The sequence below is a fragment of the Macrobrachium nipponense genome, chromosome 8 (genome assembly GCF_015104395.2).
Source record: "Macrobrachium nipponense isolate FS-2020 chromosome 8, ASM1510439v2, whole genome shotgun sequence".
In the NCBI taxonomy this organism is placed as follows: Eukaryota; Metazoa; Arthropoda; class Malacostraca; order Decapoda; family Palaemonidae; genus Macrobrachium; species Macrobrachium nipponense.
Genome location: NC_087203.1, coordinates 107,236,308 through 107,255,509, shown reverse-complemented (window position 1 = coordinate 107,255,509; position 19,202 = coordinate 107,236,308). Strand labels below are relative to the sequence as shown.

Genomic DNA, 19,202 nt, shown 5'->3' with positions numbered 1-19,202 from the left:
CTATCTTGAAAAACTGGGATATAAAAACATATTTGGGGTAAGGACACATGAATAAAAAACTTAAAATGAAAAGCAAGAAGGAATAGATCAAAGGGCTGCAAATGAATGGAATAATAGATTAAATAAAAACAGATAGTAGGTAAAATACAGTGGATACAAAACATATATTATTGGATATTGGAGACTACCTATTCTGTTATCGATCATTTCAATCTGAATAATCTTGCCAATGATTGTAATTCTCATATGAAAATATGTGCACAATTAAACATCAGGAAACGTGATTTTGGCTAACAAGAAAAAATCCGTAAGGCATGAGAAGTTATCCAAAATCAGATGACAAAAATACTGTCAACTTGCTCTCTCTCTCTCTCTCTCTCTCTCTCTCTCTCTCTCTCTCTCTCTCTCTCTCTCTCTCTCCATCATCTAACCAGGCGAATTATGGCCCACTTAGCTGCGTTTCCCGTGCGTTGCAAATGAGTGCGAGGCGGCTCAAACGACCCCCGGTGATCTGGTGTAACAAACGATCCTCATTTGATCACCATAGTCTCCCCATGTTACCGATGTGATATATATCGATGAAGAAATGAGCTGACGCCGAATCTTCTTCGCTATCTAACTCGCAAAGGGACGCCTCGTTCTCCCAGCTTTTTCTCCCCAGAGAGACTTTTGCTTTCGTGGGGCTGACACCTTCTTTCTCCCATATCTGAAGATGTTGACAGGTGAGGCTGACAGGGCATGGTATCTCTCGCACAATTCATTTTCCATTTTGTTGGACAGTAATTTTAATAATTTTATCTCGTGTAATTTGTATTCCTATGGTCTGGAATCCGAGAACGATATTATATAAAGTTTCTTACATCTAATTTCAAAATGAATTGAAAATCTTGTCTCTCGCGTAATTTGTATTTCTACGGCCTGGAATCCGAGAACGATGATATAACTATAGAGTTTCTTTCATCTAACTTCAAAATGATTATAAATTAACCGCAAACTGGATGATTAACATAAGTGTCAAGAACAGCACGAAAAACAAAAGTCAAATACGTTACTTTCCAAACAAACATGATACTCTCCAATATCAAGAATGTGTTGGAAATACCAAGAAAGCAGATTAAGTTTAAAAAGTAAAAGGTGAGGTTAGGCTTCAAAGAAATTTGAAATCTAAAGTGGTTAAAAAAAAAAACAAAAAAACAAAAAAAGTGGGGGGTGTGTGTGTGTGTGTGTGTGTGTGTGTGTGTCCTGTAAAATGAACCGTTGACAACCCATCTATCCACCAGAGCAGAATTCAGAAAGGTGCCCCCCAAAAAATTGCAACTCTTCAGAGAAGTAGACGCCAAAGTTAAAGCAAAATGAAATAAAAGATAAGGTTCTTAAAAAAATGCAATTATTCTAAACAGTGGACAAGGAGGCAGCCAAATACAATAACCTCCCAGACTGCTACAGATAAATGAAGAAGAGACACATAACATAAAGCTAATCAAGCAGCTTTCCATCCTTTTGCTGACAGACTAAGATCTGTTCATAAACCCTTCTCGTTATGATTAAACGAAGTAATCATAAAAGGAAAATAGTATGAAGACGTACGGCTGGTTTTCTGGTTTTTGTGTTATTTTCGGATCACCCTGAACGTTGAATATCTTAACTGTTCCTTCTAAGGCTTTGGCATTCTCCTTTCGATTCGGGTCTCCAGACTCTTAGTAAGAGTGGAAAAGACTTGAATGTGGAACTGGATACCCACACTAACAGTGCAACAAACCGTCATTAAATATATATATAATATATATATATATATATATATATATATATATATATATATATATATATATATATAATATATAATAATATATATAGGGTAAAAGGACAACAAATGTGCAAATGATAATAAAAGGACTCTTGATTACAACAATCACACTTACAACATTCAAAAGCAAGATTTTTAGAGCAAAATACTAACAGTAAACTCTTTCCATAAAAAAAAAGGATTTTACGGCAACCGCTTAAAGATCTTTTTCAATATTTTAAGTTATAAACATTTTGTAATTTTAGGTAGTTTCTACTCTCATATATAAATAATAAAAAACCAGTGCAATACTTTTACAAAGTACACTAGCTTTTAATGAGTAAATTATCTGATTCTCTTTTGAGACCTTAAGGTGTAAATATCAAGTCAAGGACAATAAAAACTGCACTGTTAAAAACACGGTTAAACTGTTCTAAATAATGTCCTTGCTACATGACGAAGTCATACCAAAGAAATTGTAGGGTTCGGAATTCGTTATCTTAAGTAAGCAACATTTATTTAACGCCCACCCAAACACTGAAAAAGGGAATGCAACAGAGCAGTAATCAAAATGTTTCCTCTTGTGTCTCCTATTCTCTCAAGCGTTACGGCAGAGACCGAGACGCACCCTACCCAAATCAAGCTTGATCACTGCATTAAAACTTACATATTTCTCTTCCTAAATAAACTCAAATTTATCTCTTAAAAATTGGAGGGTTAAATCAAACAAGAAAAATAAAGGATGCAGTCCAGGTCACGTATAAAACCCATTCTGACATGGTGATATTAGCCGCTGAGCCAAAATCTGCAAAACATGGCAAAAGGTGGAGAAAAATCAGAGAAACAACGAGAAATGTCACCGAAGGAAACCCCCGAGAGGATGCGAATATGAGCAAAATCCTATTTTCGTTTCGGGCGTATGGGAACAAACACGGCGAAGACAGCTGCTCAAAAAAGTATCGTCATCAAAATGCAAATATCCCCCCAAAGTTTCCTACCTGCCACCTACACACCCAAAACCCGCAACCCCCCAAAAAAAATTTTATATATAAGAGTTTTGATGAAGTCCTGCTTCGTGCCAAAAGTATGCTTCTCAAGCCTTAAAAGACTTCAGGGATGCAGAGTTTAAATCTTATGAATTTTAAACTTTATGAATACGGAATAAGGCTTTTTGGAGAGTGCAGCAAAAGCTTTAGACCAAAGATGACTTGATGAAATTTACTCTATACTTTTTACACGGTACCTACTCGGCTAGTACGTGGAAAATTACGTAACACCACAGAGATTAAATGTGCTAAGTGCTATACACATATAACCGTATTGTCTCTTTCTGAAAACTTGTAATGGAAGTTTGTGCGAAAATACACCATAGAAAGATGAAATACTCTCAAACAGACGTAAAGCTGAAGCAAGTCAATCATTTAAAGGGGGAGCTAAATACACAAAGCAAAAATACATAGATGGAAAACATGGTTACCAATCTATGGAGGACAGACGCCTTCAACATTTATAATAACGAGAGAGAGAGAGAGAGAGAGAGAGAGAGAGAGAGAGCTTAAATGAAATGACATGTTGAACGTCTGTCTAACAGTCCCCTTAAGGGATACAAGTACACCTTTTTCTTCCACTTCTTTTCTTCTTCCTTTTCCTCATCTTCTGAGATGAAATTGTAAAACTGGAAATCCGAGTCAATTACATAAAGGTTCTTGACACGACGGTTTTTTTTTTTTTTTTTTTTTTTTTTTTTTTTTTTTTTTTTTTTGTTTTTTTTTTTTTTTTTTTTTTTCTTTTTTTTTTTTTTTTTTTTGCTAGCCGGTATTCCAGACTTCGTGCCCGAGGCCCAACGATTTCATACGACAGATAATCCTAGCACTGATATCATTCCTTTCTGTTTTGCTGAAATGGATTTTTTAAACTATACCTTTCCACATTATCAGTATGACATCTGAGTAACGACCAAAGTCATCTAATCTAAAAGAAACTAGTAACAACTATTACACTGTCCATCAATACATAAGGTTCAAAGCTATCTAAGTCGTTCTTGGGAGGGTTTTTAGTACAATTGCTTCAAGTTCACATAATTTTCCATTTACATTTTATCCTGCAATACTAAACAAATTACTTAAACACTTGCATTTCCCTCCATTTTCATAACTTTTCCTTCTTCACTTTTAACTTTCCCAACATGACCACATGCATTAACTGAAACCACGAGAAAGGAGGCCCTGGGTACCTACAGTCACAAAAAATGCCAAAACTCCTGAGGAGATACAAACTATGCATTATGAATTTCATAATGAATGTTGACTAGAGAACTCATGCTCTAGCCAGCCTATGAACCAGACACACCTCACTCCTTCATTCTAATAAGACACATGCGTGGTTTCATGATTAATCTCTTCTACTACGCTTTGACGAGAATATTCGTGACCTCATTCACAGAGAGCACAAAAGCCACCCGATTCCTAAGCCCCTTCATACATCTTGATCAATCTTCGCGGGTGTCGGGAAAATTCCTTAAGCAGCTTAAACGGAATCCCCCCTTTGGCAAATACATAAAAGCAAACTAGCACCGCAGAACATATGGAAGAATATTTATGAAGTCGGTTAAATTTCTCTGCGCAGCTCATCCATCACTGAATATATTTCCATCCGTATTTTCAGTGTCCTCATAATATCAGAAATGAATAAAACATAATCAAAATAAATCAGTACTACTGAGATAACAATAATAATAAATATCGTTTTCAATAAAATAATGACTATTAATAATAATAATAATAATAATAATAATAATAATAATAATAATAATAATATAATAATAATAATAATAATAATCAAAATTATAAAAATCTATCAACTTCACCAACAGTAATAATAATAATAATAATAATAATAATAATAATAATAATAATAATAATAATAATAATAATAATAATATCAATTTCACCAGTAATAATAATAATAATAATAATAATAATAATAATAATAATAATAATAATAATAATAATAATAATAACACTTTCTAAAGAAATTGCACGATTTCCTTGTCATCGTCCTAAGCACCCAGTGACAACAGCTTTCCCCCCCACCCAACACACAAACCCACCTTCTACAGAGCAATAATGTCCCTACATCGTTGGACGAGCATCAAATATTCGCATCTAGTGGGAGGCCATAAAATTATCCCTGTCTAAATAAGAGCCACATATCAGGGGTCTAATATTAGGAGCCGGATAACTAGACCGCGAAAAAAGCAGCCCTATAAAATCTCTATTGATGGGAGATGTTGTTATCGTCTATATTATTTCAATCAGAGGCCGATGGGAGGGGCAAAATAATGCTCTTTACCTGAGAAGGGAGGAGAAAAGAAATCATACTGTATAAAATCTGTATTGATAGATGGTATCCTCTTTAGATTTTGATCATAGGCCGGTGGGAGGGGCAAAATAAGGCTCTTTAACTGAGGAGGGAAAAGGAAAGAAAAATATAATGTAATTAATCTCTATTCATAGATATTATAGCCTTTCTATTTAACCAGAGGCCGATAGGAGAGACAAAATGATGCCCTTTAACTGAGAAGGGAAAATAATAAAAATATATTGTAATTAATCTCTACTGATTGGACATGTCGTCTTTAATATTTAATCATAGGCCGATAGGAGGGGCAAAATGATAGTCTTTATCTGAGAAGGGATGAGAAAAGAAAATTATAATGTATAAAATCTGTATTGACAGGAGATGTTATCGTCCTTATTTTTTCATTAGACGCCGATGGGACGGGCAAAACAAAGATTCTTACATAAGAAAAGAGGGGAAATGAAAAATATAGCAGGAAGGATTTGGATTATACCGGCGATCTCTCTCTCTCTCTCTCTCTTCGTCTCTCTCCACTCTCTCTCAATCCTCTCTCTTCGATTCCTCTCCTCTCTCTCTCTCTCTCATATTTCTGATTAATTGGCGAATCAGGTCTTGTCTGCCAAGAAATAATCCTTTCATCAATCTCCATTTCTCTCTTTTTTTTCTTTTTCTTTTTATTTGGAGACCGGTGTCCAATAACTCTTTGGCTTTTAAAGGTGTCGTCCAGGCAAATATCAACACATACGAGGAGTTCGCTAAGAGGCAAACATTTTATATACAATAATGCCTGGATGAATTCCTGCTTCTTTTATCAAAGAAAAGTTTGTATTTATCTATTAATGCACACTCGCATGTACAAAGATGCACATATACGTGTAATATATATTTTATGTGTGTGTGTGGTATATATATATATATAACTATATATATATATATATATATATATATTATATATGTGTGTGTGTGTGTGTGTGTGTGTGTGTGTGTGTGTGTGTGTACATGGTACGCCCCATTACGGCAATTTGACATCTTCATGAATGAAATGACACGAGAAGTCAGAGGAATGACAGATGTAAGTCCAAAATCGTAGGAAAAGGAAAATGTGTCGTGAAGGAGTGTGGATTGGACAATACTGGCTGGCAATGATGTGCTGATTAGACAGTGAAGACAAACTGTAGTGGCTAGTGAAATATTTCCTGAATGTGGTTATAAAGGGTGAGTGTTGAAAGTACATATGAGTAAGGAATATTATGAAGGCAAATCGAATACCAAGAAGATGAAACAATGAAGGTTACTACGGATTGGTAAAAGACTGAAAGCAATAAAGTTGCAAAAATATTTGGAAGTAAATGTTAGGAGTGATGGTAAATAAAAAAAAGGCGAGTTGCCGAATAAGTGAGGCAAGGAGGGTAGCAGGGTGCATACAAAAGACCTGAAAGAGAAGGGACTTCTGAGCCAACTCTCCTATATAGAAGTGAAGCATGAATGCTGAATGTGAACAAGGTATAAAGAGGCAGCTTATATCTGGGTGAACCGTTAGTGTTGCATATGAAAGCGGAAAAGCTTAACCTAAATCTCAATAAATAAAAAGGCAAAAGATTAACCTATGTAAAAAAAAGATTAATCTGATTGCTTTCAGTTTACTCTGTGAGGAGTATATATTTCGATGTTAGTAAGGACGATATATGATAAAAGACCTAGAAAGTGCTGGAGCGGTGAAGTGAAAGAAGCTTTTGGTAAAGAAGGGAATTATATCAAAGAAGCGAATATGAGTAAAAGATAAATGTAACTGGCAGGGTTATGCTATGATATGAAGCAGCTTATACATACATACAAGCACACACACATTATATATATACTATATATATAATAATATAGTATATATAGATATATAGATATAATATATATAGATATATAATATATATATAATATATATATATATATATATATATATAAATAATATAATATTAATTTACAAATATATATATATATATTATGTATATATATTATATTTATTCATATATATAATACCATTGCTTAATTGAAAATATATAAAACTATGCATACTTTTTCAAACTATCTGCATCCCTCGTGGATCATAATTTCAAACATGTGAAAGATATGGATGAAAAAACCTGAAATAACCTAAGCCAAAACTACGACTTAAACTTCCAATGCTATATCAAACTAATCAGTCGACTGACAAAATTCAAACCAGAGGCTTTCAATACGATAAAGTCTTACCAAACATGTAAACAAACGATCTACGTATACCAACTTGTCCCGAAGGAACAGCCCGTGCGGCGAAGTCATTCAAAGCAAAGCTACCGAGTAAGTTAAAAGACATAATTGACATCTACGCATCTTATATGACAACAATGGCAGACGCTCTTATTTTCAGATCAGGGTTTGCCAAAGCCAAGCCAACAATGACACGAGACCTCTTCTTCTCACTTCTCCCTATGGCCAGGTGTTGACAATAATTGAGGAGGATATGATAGGAATGTCTCTACGTGATATAAGGAAAATATGATACTAAAATAATGAGTCTGTACTTACAGAGACCTCTCTTTCAGTTTTATATAAAATACGCTATAAAATAAGCCTTAGCTAATATTAAAATTCTGTCTGTCTGCTCTCTCTCTCTCTCTCTCTCGTGTGTGTGAGCGCGCGCGCGTGAGGGCCGTATCCCGAGCTCTCTCTCTCTCTCTCTCTCTTCTCTCTCTCTCTCTCTCTCTCTCTCTCTCTCTCTCTCTCTCTCTCCTTTTTTGCTAGATGTTATTCGGTGAGGCGTCAGTCACAGGCCGTACTGGCTGGAGTAGCCATTCGCATCCTATTTTCCTCTTCTTCATCTTTACAACCTTGATTTTATTACCTCCGTCTCCCTCGGCCGCTGTCAGTTGCGGTATGTTGCAGATATTCGGCCTCAAAGTCCCGGGAAGAATAAGATGAATGGTCAGTTGCCCTACCAGTAGGAACATCATCACTCATCTGGCGACACTTTTATTAAAATCTCATGCGTCTGACATGTGTATCCCTGTGGCCAGGACAGATTATATTAATCACGTGTATATTCTTTTCAACCCACTTCACGGGGGATGACATACATCATATCTGTGAGCAATGTTACTTCTTGAAAGTGCAATTGAAAGCTTTGAGAGATGTTGTTAGGACGAACAAATTCGCTTCAATCAATCTTTACATCGGTCTACTCGCCTGAATTTGACTTTACTTGATCGGAGACATTTATGCTTTATAATTCTTATTTTTCTTGTTTCTCATGAGGTAAAAGTGGTAAAATAGAGGATTGGTATTCCCGTGATTGCTGCGCCGACTTACGGCCTAGATATGATAGTAATGTTTAAATTATTATTATTATTATTATTAATTATTATTATTATTATTATTATTATTCAATTTTTTTTTTTTTTAAGAAATGAAAGATACAGGTTCTCCGCACGTCTTTTGGGATGTGGTTCTTGGTCCTTCTGCGAACCTAGGCTGGTAAACAACGAAAGTTCGTTCAAACTACGCAAGAGCAAATGATTTACTACCCAGACAAAATGAAGTAAACGTATTTTACAGAGAATGAGCCTAAATCATACCATACCCATATCTGTGGATGTGGGGTCTACGGTCTACTACCAGTACAGCAGGGTTGATAACCATTGGACCATGGGGGCTAACACGCCCCCCCCCCCAACACACACACACACAAAGCATATATATAATAAGCACAATAGTCATTGTTTCATACGTGTTACATTAGATGAGGCGTTGATGAACCCTTTATCCTACAAATTTCCATATTAGCCGCTATGCACACCTTAAATTAAGGCTCATCAGCATCGCGTTGAACCACCATCCACACATAAACACTGGATCATTCAATTCTGCAGAAAACTCGAATCTATAAAAATCCAAAAAAAAAATAAAAAAAATTTGCAATCACAACTAAAACAATTTTGGACTTTCATTCTCAATGTCTTGCCAACTGCACTAAAGCGCTCTCGGTATCCGCTGCTTTACTTTGACCAATGCATGCCACATGCTACTATTTACTCTCAAAGTTCTCATACAGCTATTTTTTTAACAAAATTTTATCTTATAACCAAATCTCCATCAATTCCCCCAGGACGTTTTATCAGCCCTAATATCCCCAAATCCATAAACTACTATGTGCAATTTACTTAGTTATTATTATGGCATATTCCCTCACTTAACCTTTTCTGAAGCGCAATTCACAAAAGTTCAGTGCTGGCTGATTACAATCAAAAGATTCCAGAGAATGGTGGGGGGAGGTTCAAACCATTTTCAGGCGGATAAAGTTTGAGGAAAATGTTAGGAAGAGTAAGGTTCTGATGGCAGATGGAGCACTGACTGCTGGAATAAATGTAACAATGGAAGTAGTTCGAATTGAGTTGAATATAAAATTTAGGCCAAAGGCCAAGCACTGGGACCTATGAGGTCAATCAGCGCTGAAATGGAAATTGACAGTAAAAGGTTTGAAAGGCGTAACAGGAGGAAAACCTCGCAGTTACACTATGAATCAAGTGTTAGGAGAGGATGGAAAGAGTAAATGAAAGGAGGTACAGTAAAAAGGAACGAAATTGGTTGCAGCTAGGGGGCCGAAGGCACGCTGCAAAGAACCTAAGTAATGCCTACAGTGCACCGCATGAGGTCCACGGACGGAACTAACCCCCTATGGGGAAGTAGCTGATTTGCACTACTTTGAGAATAAATTCAAATGATGATATCAGCACCACAGGTACGAGACACGTAGAGAGAACTGACAGATCTACATATAGATTTAGGATAATTGGTTCAATGAAAGCTGTCTCGTTTACTTTTTCCTCTGGAGCTGCTCCCAACTATGGCCAAAAATGTGTGTGTGTGTGTGTGCGCTAGAACGCACGTTCTGCAGAAATCACGATAACCCTCTGAACTTTGTTCTAACGATATCGCGAATGTAACGTCAAATACACTTTTCGCGTGACGCGGAAATTTTCACCTCGGGGTCTTGCAAATTCCATTTCGCGGATCAAAAAAGAAGACAACCGAAAGAGCTAACTCAGCATCCCCAGAAACACCGCCTGCAGTGAGAGAGAGAGAGAGAGAGAGAGAGAGAGAGAGAGAGAGAGAAGACCCATTTCCCCCACCGCCTCACAAATAGTGAGGACTGTCAGAATGGAAACGGCAGACACGGCCACATCATCGCGATGTTCATCTGGCCGCGTCAGATTATGCCGACGTCTCCTGAATGATGACCTCATCAACGTCATCGCCGTCTGATCTCTCGAACAGCGGCAGCAGCAGCAGCAGCAACAGCAGCAGCATCGCCGTCGACGATGCCTGCTGCAGGAACATCCATCCTGTCGTCCATGCCAAATGACCCAACTTGAGCCCTCTCGCCATTCTCACTCACTCCCTTCCTCGCCACGTGGGCGAGCTCGCCCAGGTAGACAGTTTTAATGTCTCCGAATGAGTCTCCACGAATAATTACGATGACAGAAGGTAGCGAGACTATGAAGGAAAAAATCAGACAGCTCTGAATATGCAAAAATGGATTGCATCTTTATTTTTCCTAGGCACGAAAACACCGGCGGATTCTTGTCTGCTGGTAGTTGCGACACACATGCACCGGAGGCGACATTTTTACGTCAAAATGCGCGAACGTGTCTCGCTTGTTTTGCTTGAATGCGGCCAAAAATACACATCTGCAGCTGGGAATGGGTGCAGGATCTTCAACGGCAAAAGGAAGTAAGACAAACATCTCTCAGACAGCAAGACCTATCAAATGAAAACATGCAGATATGAGTGGAAATTCCAGCTGTCCTCAAACACCGACCTTTGCTGAATAACTCCAATTGTCGAATGGAAAGACTGAAGGAATAATCAAGCAGATCAATGATTAAGAATAGATCCTAATGAGAATTTCCCTCATCTTTCGAAATGGGTCTTACTTTTAATTAAATGATTCCCGCAAGTTTTGACGTAAATCCTACCAACTAGATTATTTCATGTGGGGCATTTTTCTCGAGTTGGATGGTGACCGTATAATTATGACGTAACGTCTGTAACCTGGCCAGTCTGAAGTTATTCTGGGCTCCTTTATTTTCTAATATAATTAGATATTTGTAGCCAAGGATACGTGCCTTGCCATTTGGTATCACTTGAATGTATTCACTGCCATTCTTATTATCTCTTTCTGTTCTTTCACTTCCCAAATATGAGCATATTTTTTTTTATTTTAAGGAGGGTCCCTAGAAAATTTTTAGGTATATGACTTGTTCCACAAATCATATACTTGTTACGAATAATAATCATAATAATGTAACAAGACTGGATTCCAAATAATATGAAGTCGGCCATATAGAAACAGGACTCTAGAATTACAGTAATCTAATTAATCACGCCGCAATATAAAAACAACTCGAAATAATTCCATGAAATGAAATTCACACTGCCTTCTCTCAAAGTCTAGCATTACACAAGATAATTTTCGATTTTTTTTTTTTTTTTTTAAAGCTCGGCGTAAGCTCGAGGTTATCTAAACTTATAGTTCCTTTTCTTCTGAGCTCTGCGTAAAACATGAGTTAATCCTACTTTACGACTTTTGGCCCCATGGCTGTGCGTACTCGCAAAAGCTGCCTTTTATAATCTATTCCATCCGAAGTCCTTCTTTGCATACTCGCCTCTCTTCCCCTCTCCCTTCAGCAACGACTCATGACAAATATACGATTCTCACAAGACACTTCTTTTGTCTCAAGCCAAGAGTCTACCGCAAGATTACCATCTATATTTTTCCCGATCGTCATCTACAGCCGAGGTTCCTCATATTAACGATAAGGAAGTTTTACTATCTTTTTTATTCCCTGGTCCCTGCTTGGCCTACAGATATCTCTTAACCCTTCCGTCCTTCGGGGGAAAGCTTTGCATAACAACAAGGCTGTCTTCGTCGTATTTCTCTCAACAAGTTGTCACAGCGAAGTTTGTGTACACATAAACGGAAGCGACTTGTGAAAAACCCCGGTTCACTGTCTTGCTCCTTTCTCAAGTAAAGGATAAAGGATCTTATAATCATCAAACACAATCCTGCTTCATTAGGGCGACCATTCTTCCACCCAAATTCCGTCGGCAATTCAGAATTTTCATGCTTTACATCTTTGTTACCTCCTAACCACCTACTTTATATTTGAAAATATTTATTTTCCTGAACTTGGCTCGTATGTAACTCATTTCGCTTTATTTCTTATCCTTTCTATCGTTATTCCTCATATGCATATCCCATCTGTTTACTTCTTTATTTTGATTTTGCACTTAGTTATCTAGTTTAAGAGACTACTGCTTTTCTGCTAAACACTGATCGTCATATACTGTCCCTACTGTTCAGTGATTGAGCTCTTTTATTTATTTCATCACCATTTACTAGTTTTCCAGCCAACTGCCTCCATAAGACTTACAATTGTTTTTCCGACATTCATAACAACACTTCAACTTAAACATGATCTCATTCACTCCTGAAGTATATCTTAAACAATCCTCAAAATTGCAACAAACCAATTATATGCAAACATTACTGATTTTGCCCGATCTTCAAACCCACTCTTTTGAAAGCGGTCACTCAAGCAAGCCACACATCTGCAATACTGCCCCTACTGTCAACGTGTAACATGACTCTGAAAACCCACATAATCTACTATAACTCTCAAGGATACCGGTCCTGTAACTTTTATGCAGCTAACCAAACATTCCTCCCTGACAGTCATCTCCAACCTGATCTTCAGCCGGACACTATCTTGAGCCCAGCCTCCCTCAATCATTTGAATATATCGCACTAGCAACTTAGCCTGCTCTTTTCCATTTTAGGTGTCATCAGTTTTAATGCACAAAAAATCACATCGCGCCGTCAGATCAACTATCTTTGAGAAAGACCTATTTCATTCCGTAACGTTATTTTATAAACACGTTTCATTCTTCAACATTATCGACTCTGCTCTCCTCTATACTCTTCACTACATTTGCATAAATAATTTTTTTTTTTTTTCAACATCTTCGCGGGTTTGATTACAACCTTACGACATGAAAACAGACACAGAAAGTGTTTACGTGTATGAAAATATACAAAATATATATGTGTGATAACAGCAGAGATTTTAAACCTTAGAGTATTAAATTAACATGGGACATGTCTTTTTCCGACGCGGACTGAGGAAAGATTTCAAATAAGATTTTTAAATACATGGTCAATATTGCGTCAGGTATTTAATCCCATCTTCTCCTCTCCACATATCTTCGTAACATAAAAGGCCTCAAACTTATTCTGCTTTGAGCGTCAACTTACGGACATCGTAAACATAATATAATCTTATAAAAATCATGATAAATATATCCGAAGCCACACCATAAATCAAGTCTGCGGTCATATTTATCCAAAGACTCTTACAATGATTTGAGAAGTCTCAAGTAGTCAACATATGCAAGTCATATGACTGGCAAAATATTAAAATCGCTTTGAATAAGAGATATTCGAAACTCCATATCAACTTACGCTGTCTCTGAAATAATGTTCGCCAAATTTTTTTCGCGAATTCTTTTTTTTTTCTTACTCTTCTTATCTAGCCTGTAATTGTCTATAGGCATTTACATCTTTCATACTTGGTTTACTTTAGGTATTAGTAATAGTGCTCTCTCTCTCTCTCTCTCTCTCTCTCTCTCTCTCTCTCTCTCTCTCTCTCTCTCTCTCCCTCTCTTTCTCCCTACCGTCTCTCTCTCTCCCCCTCTCTCAACCTCCATCCTCTCTCTCTCTCATCGCCCTCTCCTTATAAAATATTTTTCTCTCAACCTCTCTTATTTGGAGAAACAACTCTCCCTCTCTCTCATCCCTATTTTGAAGAACAACAGTCTCTCTCTCTCTCTCTCTCTCTCTCTCTCTCTCTCTCTCTCTCTCTCTCTCTCTCTCTCTCAGGTGGAAAGTCCGATTCAGAAGTTGTCTTTCTTCCACCCTCTCCTCTGTCAATTCCTTTTCACCAGAAAGGCTTTTCAATTTCAATTCTTTCCCTTCCCTCCTCACCTTCGCCCTCTTGTCCCCTTCTTTCTCTGCTCCTGTTTCTTTCATTCTTCCTTGCGATGTTTTCCTGGATATTTTTTTTTTCAAAGGGCCCATTTGCCTTCCGGGCATCGCCAGGCGGCACAAGGTTTTCCGTCAACTGAGGGGGCCGTTGATCTTAGATCATTTGCGGTTAATTAACATCAAAACGTCAGTGGGAAGTCCTTTGATAAATAGGTGTTTACAAGAGCAAAGAGCAGAGAGAGAGAGAGAGAGAGAGAGAGAGAGAGTTTGCACAGCGGGACAAATAATGCACCGAGAAAATGAATTATGAATTTTTCTAAGTGATAAAAGGGACTTCCGAAGGCTTGGCTCTCAACTGACGTCTACGCTTATGACAGCTACGGTCCAAATTTAGGAGAGACACAGAACAGACGGGTTAAAAACAGATGGGATAACTCCATATGACTAAGTACCGTCTGGGACAACCATTCCGGCACGGAAGTGGCTGCTAGAATTGGAACCCATGCCGCGGTCTGGTCCGTCAAAGGTAGGTTAAGTAAACTTCACGTCGTACCTGACTGTGTCACGCAGCCAATATAATATATAAGTAAATTAAATTAAGACACTGGTCACTTAACTAGCACAGGTGACCCAAAGTGCAATAACCTGAGGTATAAAAATCTGATGATGGGGAAGACCATGTGGTGGAGGCAAGGACAGATTCAGGCCGATCAGATACGATAATATCTCGCATTTAATCAAGTTATCCCGGCGCTTTAATGTTCGAATAGAAAATGTGAAATCTCGTTAACAGAAATCGTAAACGATATTTAATATCATCAAGATCTGTGACTACGACGAGACATTTTTCAATGTGAAATCCTTTTCCAACTTCAAAGGCATATATATGCTTACCAAATTCTGCATACTCTCTCTCTCTCTCTCTCTCTCTCTCTCTCTCTCTCTCTCTCTCTCTCTCTCTCTCTCACACACACATTGAGATACATTTGTCCTTCAAAGGAAGCCCAGTTAAAGTAAAAAAAAAAGAAAAAATCACATCATACCTATTACTTATTCCTTAGGTCAAACTAACCCTACTCTGTGAAAACAAGACGAAATTACTCAAGGTATTCGCTGACTTAGAATTGTAGTGGTACATGCAGGATACGGGATTGATAGAACGCGTAATAAATGGTACAGTAGCAGGCCCGTACCCAGAATTGTGTGTGTGTGTGTGTGTGTGTGTGTGTGTGTGAGGGGGGGGGGGTCGTTTTTCCAAAAACTGGACCTTTTCTTCTACAACTGTCACTGCATATATAGGTATATACAAGATGAAATACTTGAAGATGTTATTTTAGTTGTATTAAGAAAAAAAATTGGGTATGCGGTCTATGCCCTTCTACCAGATCGGAGGTTATTCAAAGAACTGACTTTGGTTCACACAATTTTACTTAAAATCACTTACAAATATGATGGCGTATATCGTAGTCCTATTATCACTCTTTGATTTCCAACTACTAAAGAATGATGTTAATGTTTAATAACAAAATTTATGAAAAAAAAGACTTGCCAAAAAAACAAAAGATTGTTATTTATTACTTTGTAAGTACAGGTCAATGAAAAGGATAGTCACAGAAAATATGGACTTCCAGAAAATATTATTTAGGGGGGGGAGGGTGTTCATTCGAAACCCCCACCCCCACCCCCACCCCCTTCCCAGTACAGGCCTGAGTAGCCATTCGGTCGAGTACCTGTGACTCTACTATTCATCGAGTTGTCAAAAGGTAAATTACAGAAATGATCCTTTTAAAGCATTTTATATAGAAACATAAGACAGATACAGAGATGGTTTGTACAAAGGGATGCATTACTGAATGAAAGATTCCACACACAATTAAACGCAGAAATGGGAATGAGAAAGTGCACTGAGTGCACAAAAACACTGGCTGTTAAGTATACAGTCAAACATGCAGAAAAAAAAGTATATCTTAGTTTGACAGCTCTCCTAGGGCTGGCCCGAAGGAATAGATTTTTATTTACGTGGCTAGGAACCAATTGGTTACTTAGCAACGGGGCCTACAACTTATTGTGGGATCCGAACCACATTATATCGAGAAACAAATTTCTAATCACCATAAAAAAAGTTCCTCGGGTTCCGCATCGGGCTACCAGATTGATAGGCGAGTACGCACCCCACTCGTCCAATGAGGAACTTAAAACATGCAGAATCTAGCTCAACGGTTATCGCAGCAAATCGAATATGCATTCGAATTAAAAGAATCATACAAAAGCACATCAAACGGAAGAAAATTATACGCATTCTGAAAAGCACTACAACACGAACAAGAAAAATATTGACTGATGAGATATGATTATAACAAATACGCACTGACTACCAACAGTTATGTTCTATTGGTAAAAATGGATTGAAAGGCTTTTACAGACCAGAAACTGTATAATTGAATGTATAATAAACAGTTGCTATAAAATATTTATTCAGTGACAGTGGGATTAGTAAGTTTATTGAATGACTGACAGTACCAAGAGAGTAAAAATACGCTGACTTTGTCTAACATAATTAAGAAAAGTGGCTGCTTATAAAGAACAATGTATGAAATATCAGTTGCTTGGTGACATTATGAAGCACTTTATTGACATGATGTCGACCATAAAACAGGAAATAAACACCAAATGATGATCGCTGATCCTGGTAAAAATTAAGTGGATAACATAAAAATCTATTCTACGTTACTGAACCTGACAAAAAAAAAAAAAAAAAAAAAAGAAAAGAAAGAAAAAGTTTTTTTTATGCAACAAAGAAAGCGACACTTACATAAGTGTCGCTTTCCCTGTTACGAGTAAAACTTCAAATACCTAGATACTGCGTACTGGTAATAATATTTAAGAAAAGTAAGGAAATGATAAAGATAAGCAGTGACTATGACTTTCCATAAATAAATGTACGCTATACACTTAATGAGAAAAATGACAGATACTTACCGATTGTAGCATAGGCATGCAGTAACTTCTCAAGTCGAATACATACCATGAGCCTTAAAAGCTTTCCTTTCCGTCAGACTACTGAGGAGTAAACAAATATCTCAAGCATATATTAAAAGGAAGTCCGGTTACTCACACATGTGTTCGCCGAGCACCCAAGTTTCGGGCTTCGAATGGAGCTCCGTCAGCGCCGTCGGGAGGGACACCATCAGGACCAGGAGGTCTGCAGCCGCCAGATTCACCAGGAGCAGGTTGGTCGAGGACCGCAGGTCTCGGGTCCTCATGACCACGATGGGCACCAGGACGTTCCCTGCCACTCCCACGACCATGAGGATCACCAGCACACCTGTCCACACCCCAATGCCCCACCCTGAGAACAGCTGGACCTCCACGCCCACGTGGACCTGAGGACCCGCGAAAAAGGTGCGGGTGAGGTTGCCTCCGAGGTAGAGTCCGTCCCACACCTCGGAGGAATTGAAATCTTCCAGGAATAGAGAGCCATTACTCAAGTTATCAGCCCACAAGTTGTAGTCGCTGTCCAGGGACTCGCGATTGAAAGGTTCTGGTTGTAAGGTGTCTGGAAAGGAAAGATTCCCTCCCGGGGGTCGGCCACTGTGGGCAGGCTGGTAATACCAGGTGGGTTCAAACGTGGCGGGGTTTTGGGCTGTCATTTTCTTAAGACACTAATAATCATTGGTCACAAACGTCAAAGGTAAAATCCTCATACCAAATCAATTTTTTTTTTTTTTTTTTTTTTTTTTTCAATATAACACAATCACAATCACAATCAAGAAGCTTACCACACGAGATACACTTTTAGTCAGGTTTCTAGAGACTGACATTTTGATATACCAAACCCTTTAATAATGCTTCTTAGGGTACGTGTTATTCTATCAGTTATGTAGTTTTATGAATCATATTTCCGGAAACATCCCTTCTCAGGGTCCCGACTGTCTCCAACAGTGGAAAATCCTCAGTTTTAACCTAAGGAGTAAAATTCAGGTAAATTATACGAGCCACTCATATAATTCAATATTCATACGATGGCCTGCCGATTCTTTGTCAAAAAACGAAAATATGTACGCATTTACATATGAAACCCGTAATGTTTCCTAAAACAGCATCCTACTGATTAAACGTATGCCCTTTTCACAAATTCATTTGTATTTTTCAGAAGCATAATTAAATTTCTTGGTATTCTACTGAGTGGGAACAATTATCCGCTTCTTTTCATTTCTTTTTTTTTTTAAGAGTCGCAAGAGGATCATATTTCTGCGTTACAAAGCTTTAATTTTCCAAAACTGCCTCAGAAATGATTTAACTTCCTGAATTCAAACAGTATTAGGAACTGACTCCCAGTAGGTACGCAACACCTTCAATCTTTACGGTTCACTGACGAGTAGATTTAAAAGAAATAATTGCAATATTTCAACTAATATTAGTCATTAACTACTTACCGACTAATTGCGAGCATCTGCTTACAACACACAGAACAAAAACCACACAAAGCTTTAAAATATACCAAAGAAATAAAAGCCTTCCTGTGTAAAACAACTAAGGAGACTTAAATATCAATTAGCAGCGGTGCAGGAAACAGTTATAAACGAAGGCTCCGAGCAGACTTCCTATACAATATATACGTATATAGAGCAGGGTCCATGATACAGACTATGGTCTGCATTCCGCCCACGAGTCCCTCATCGAGGGACTGGAGAAAAACGCCGGACATCTAAGTTCATTAAGGCGTTGTCGCCTGGGTATGTTTTTTTTCTTGGTAGCATTTAGCACCTCACCGCGAAACTTCAAACTACGCAGCCAATCATTTTTTTTTTTTTTTATGGCGCATGATTGAAGTCACGTACGTTCGCTTACGTGACGTCACAAGCCCCAATGTGCGCAGGTTCAATCTTGCAACCGAACATGGAAATTATTGGATGTTTGGTGCAGTCTGATGAAAGGTTGCCGAGATGCTGAAGTATTTATTCGTATGACACCGCAAATAGGGCC

At 37.8% G+C, this 19,202-nt stretch overlaps 1 protein-coding gene across 10 annotated transcripts in view; it reads right to left on the bottom strand.

Annotated features, from left to right (window-relative positions):
* LOC135222952 (thyrotropin-releasing hormone receptor-like) overlaps positions 1-19,202 on the bottom strand; it is a 576,292-nt gene that overhangs the window by 348,230 nt on the left and 208,860 nt on the right. Inside the window, exon 1 of one of the 10 annotated variants that reach the window (XM_064261404.1) lies at positions 17,332-18,198. The exons of the other annotated variants lie outside the window; for them this stretch is intronic. Within the exon in view, the coding sequence (XP_064117474.1) occupies positions 17,332-17,866 (535 nt within the window). The 5' untranslated portion in view covers positions 17,867-18,198. Of the gene's footprint in view, positions 1-17,331; positions 18,199-19,202 lie in introns of those variants that run through there. 10 annotated transcript variants of the gene reach the window in all.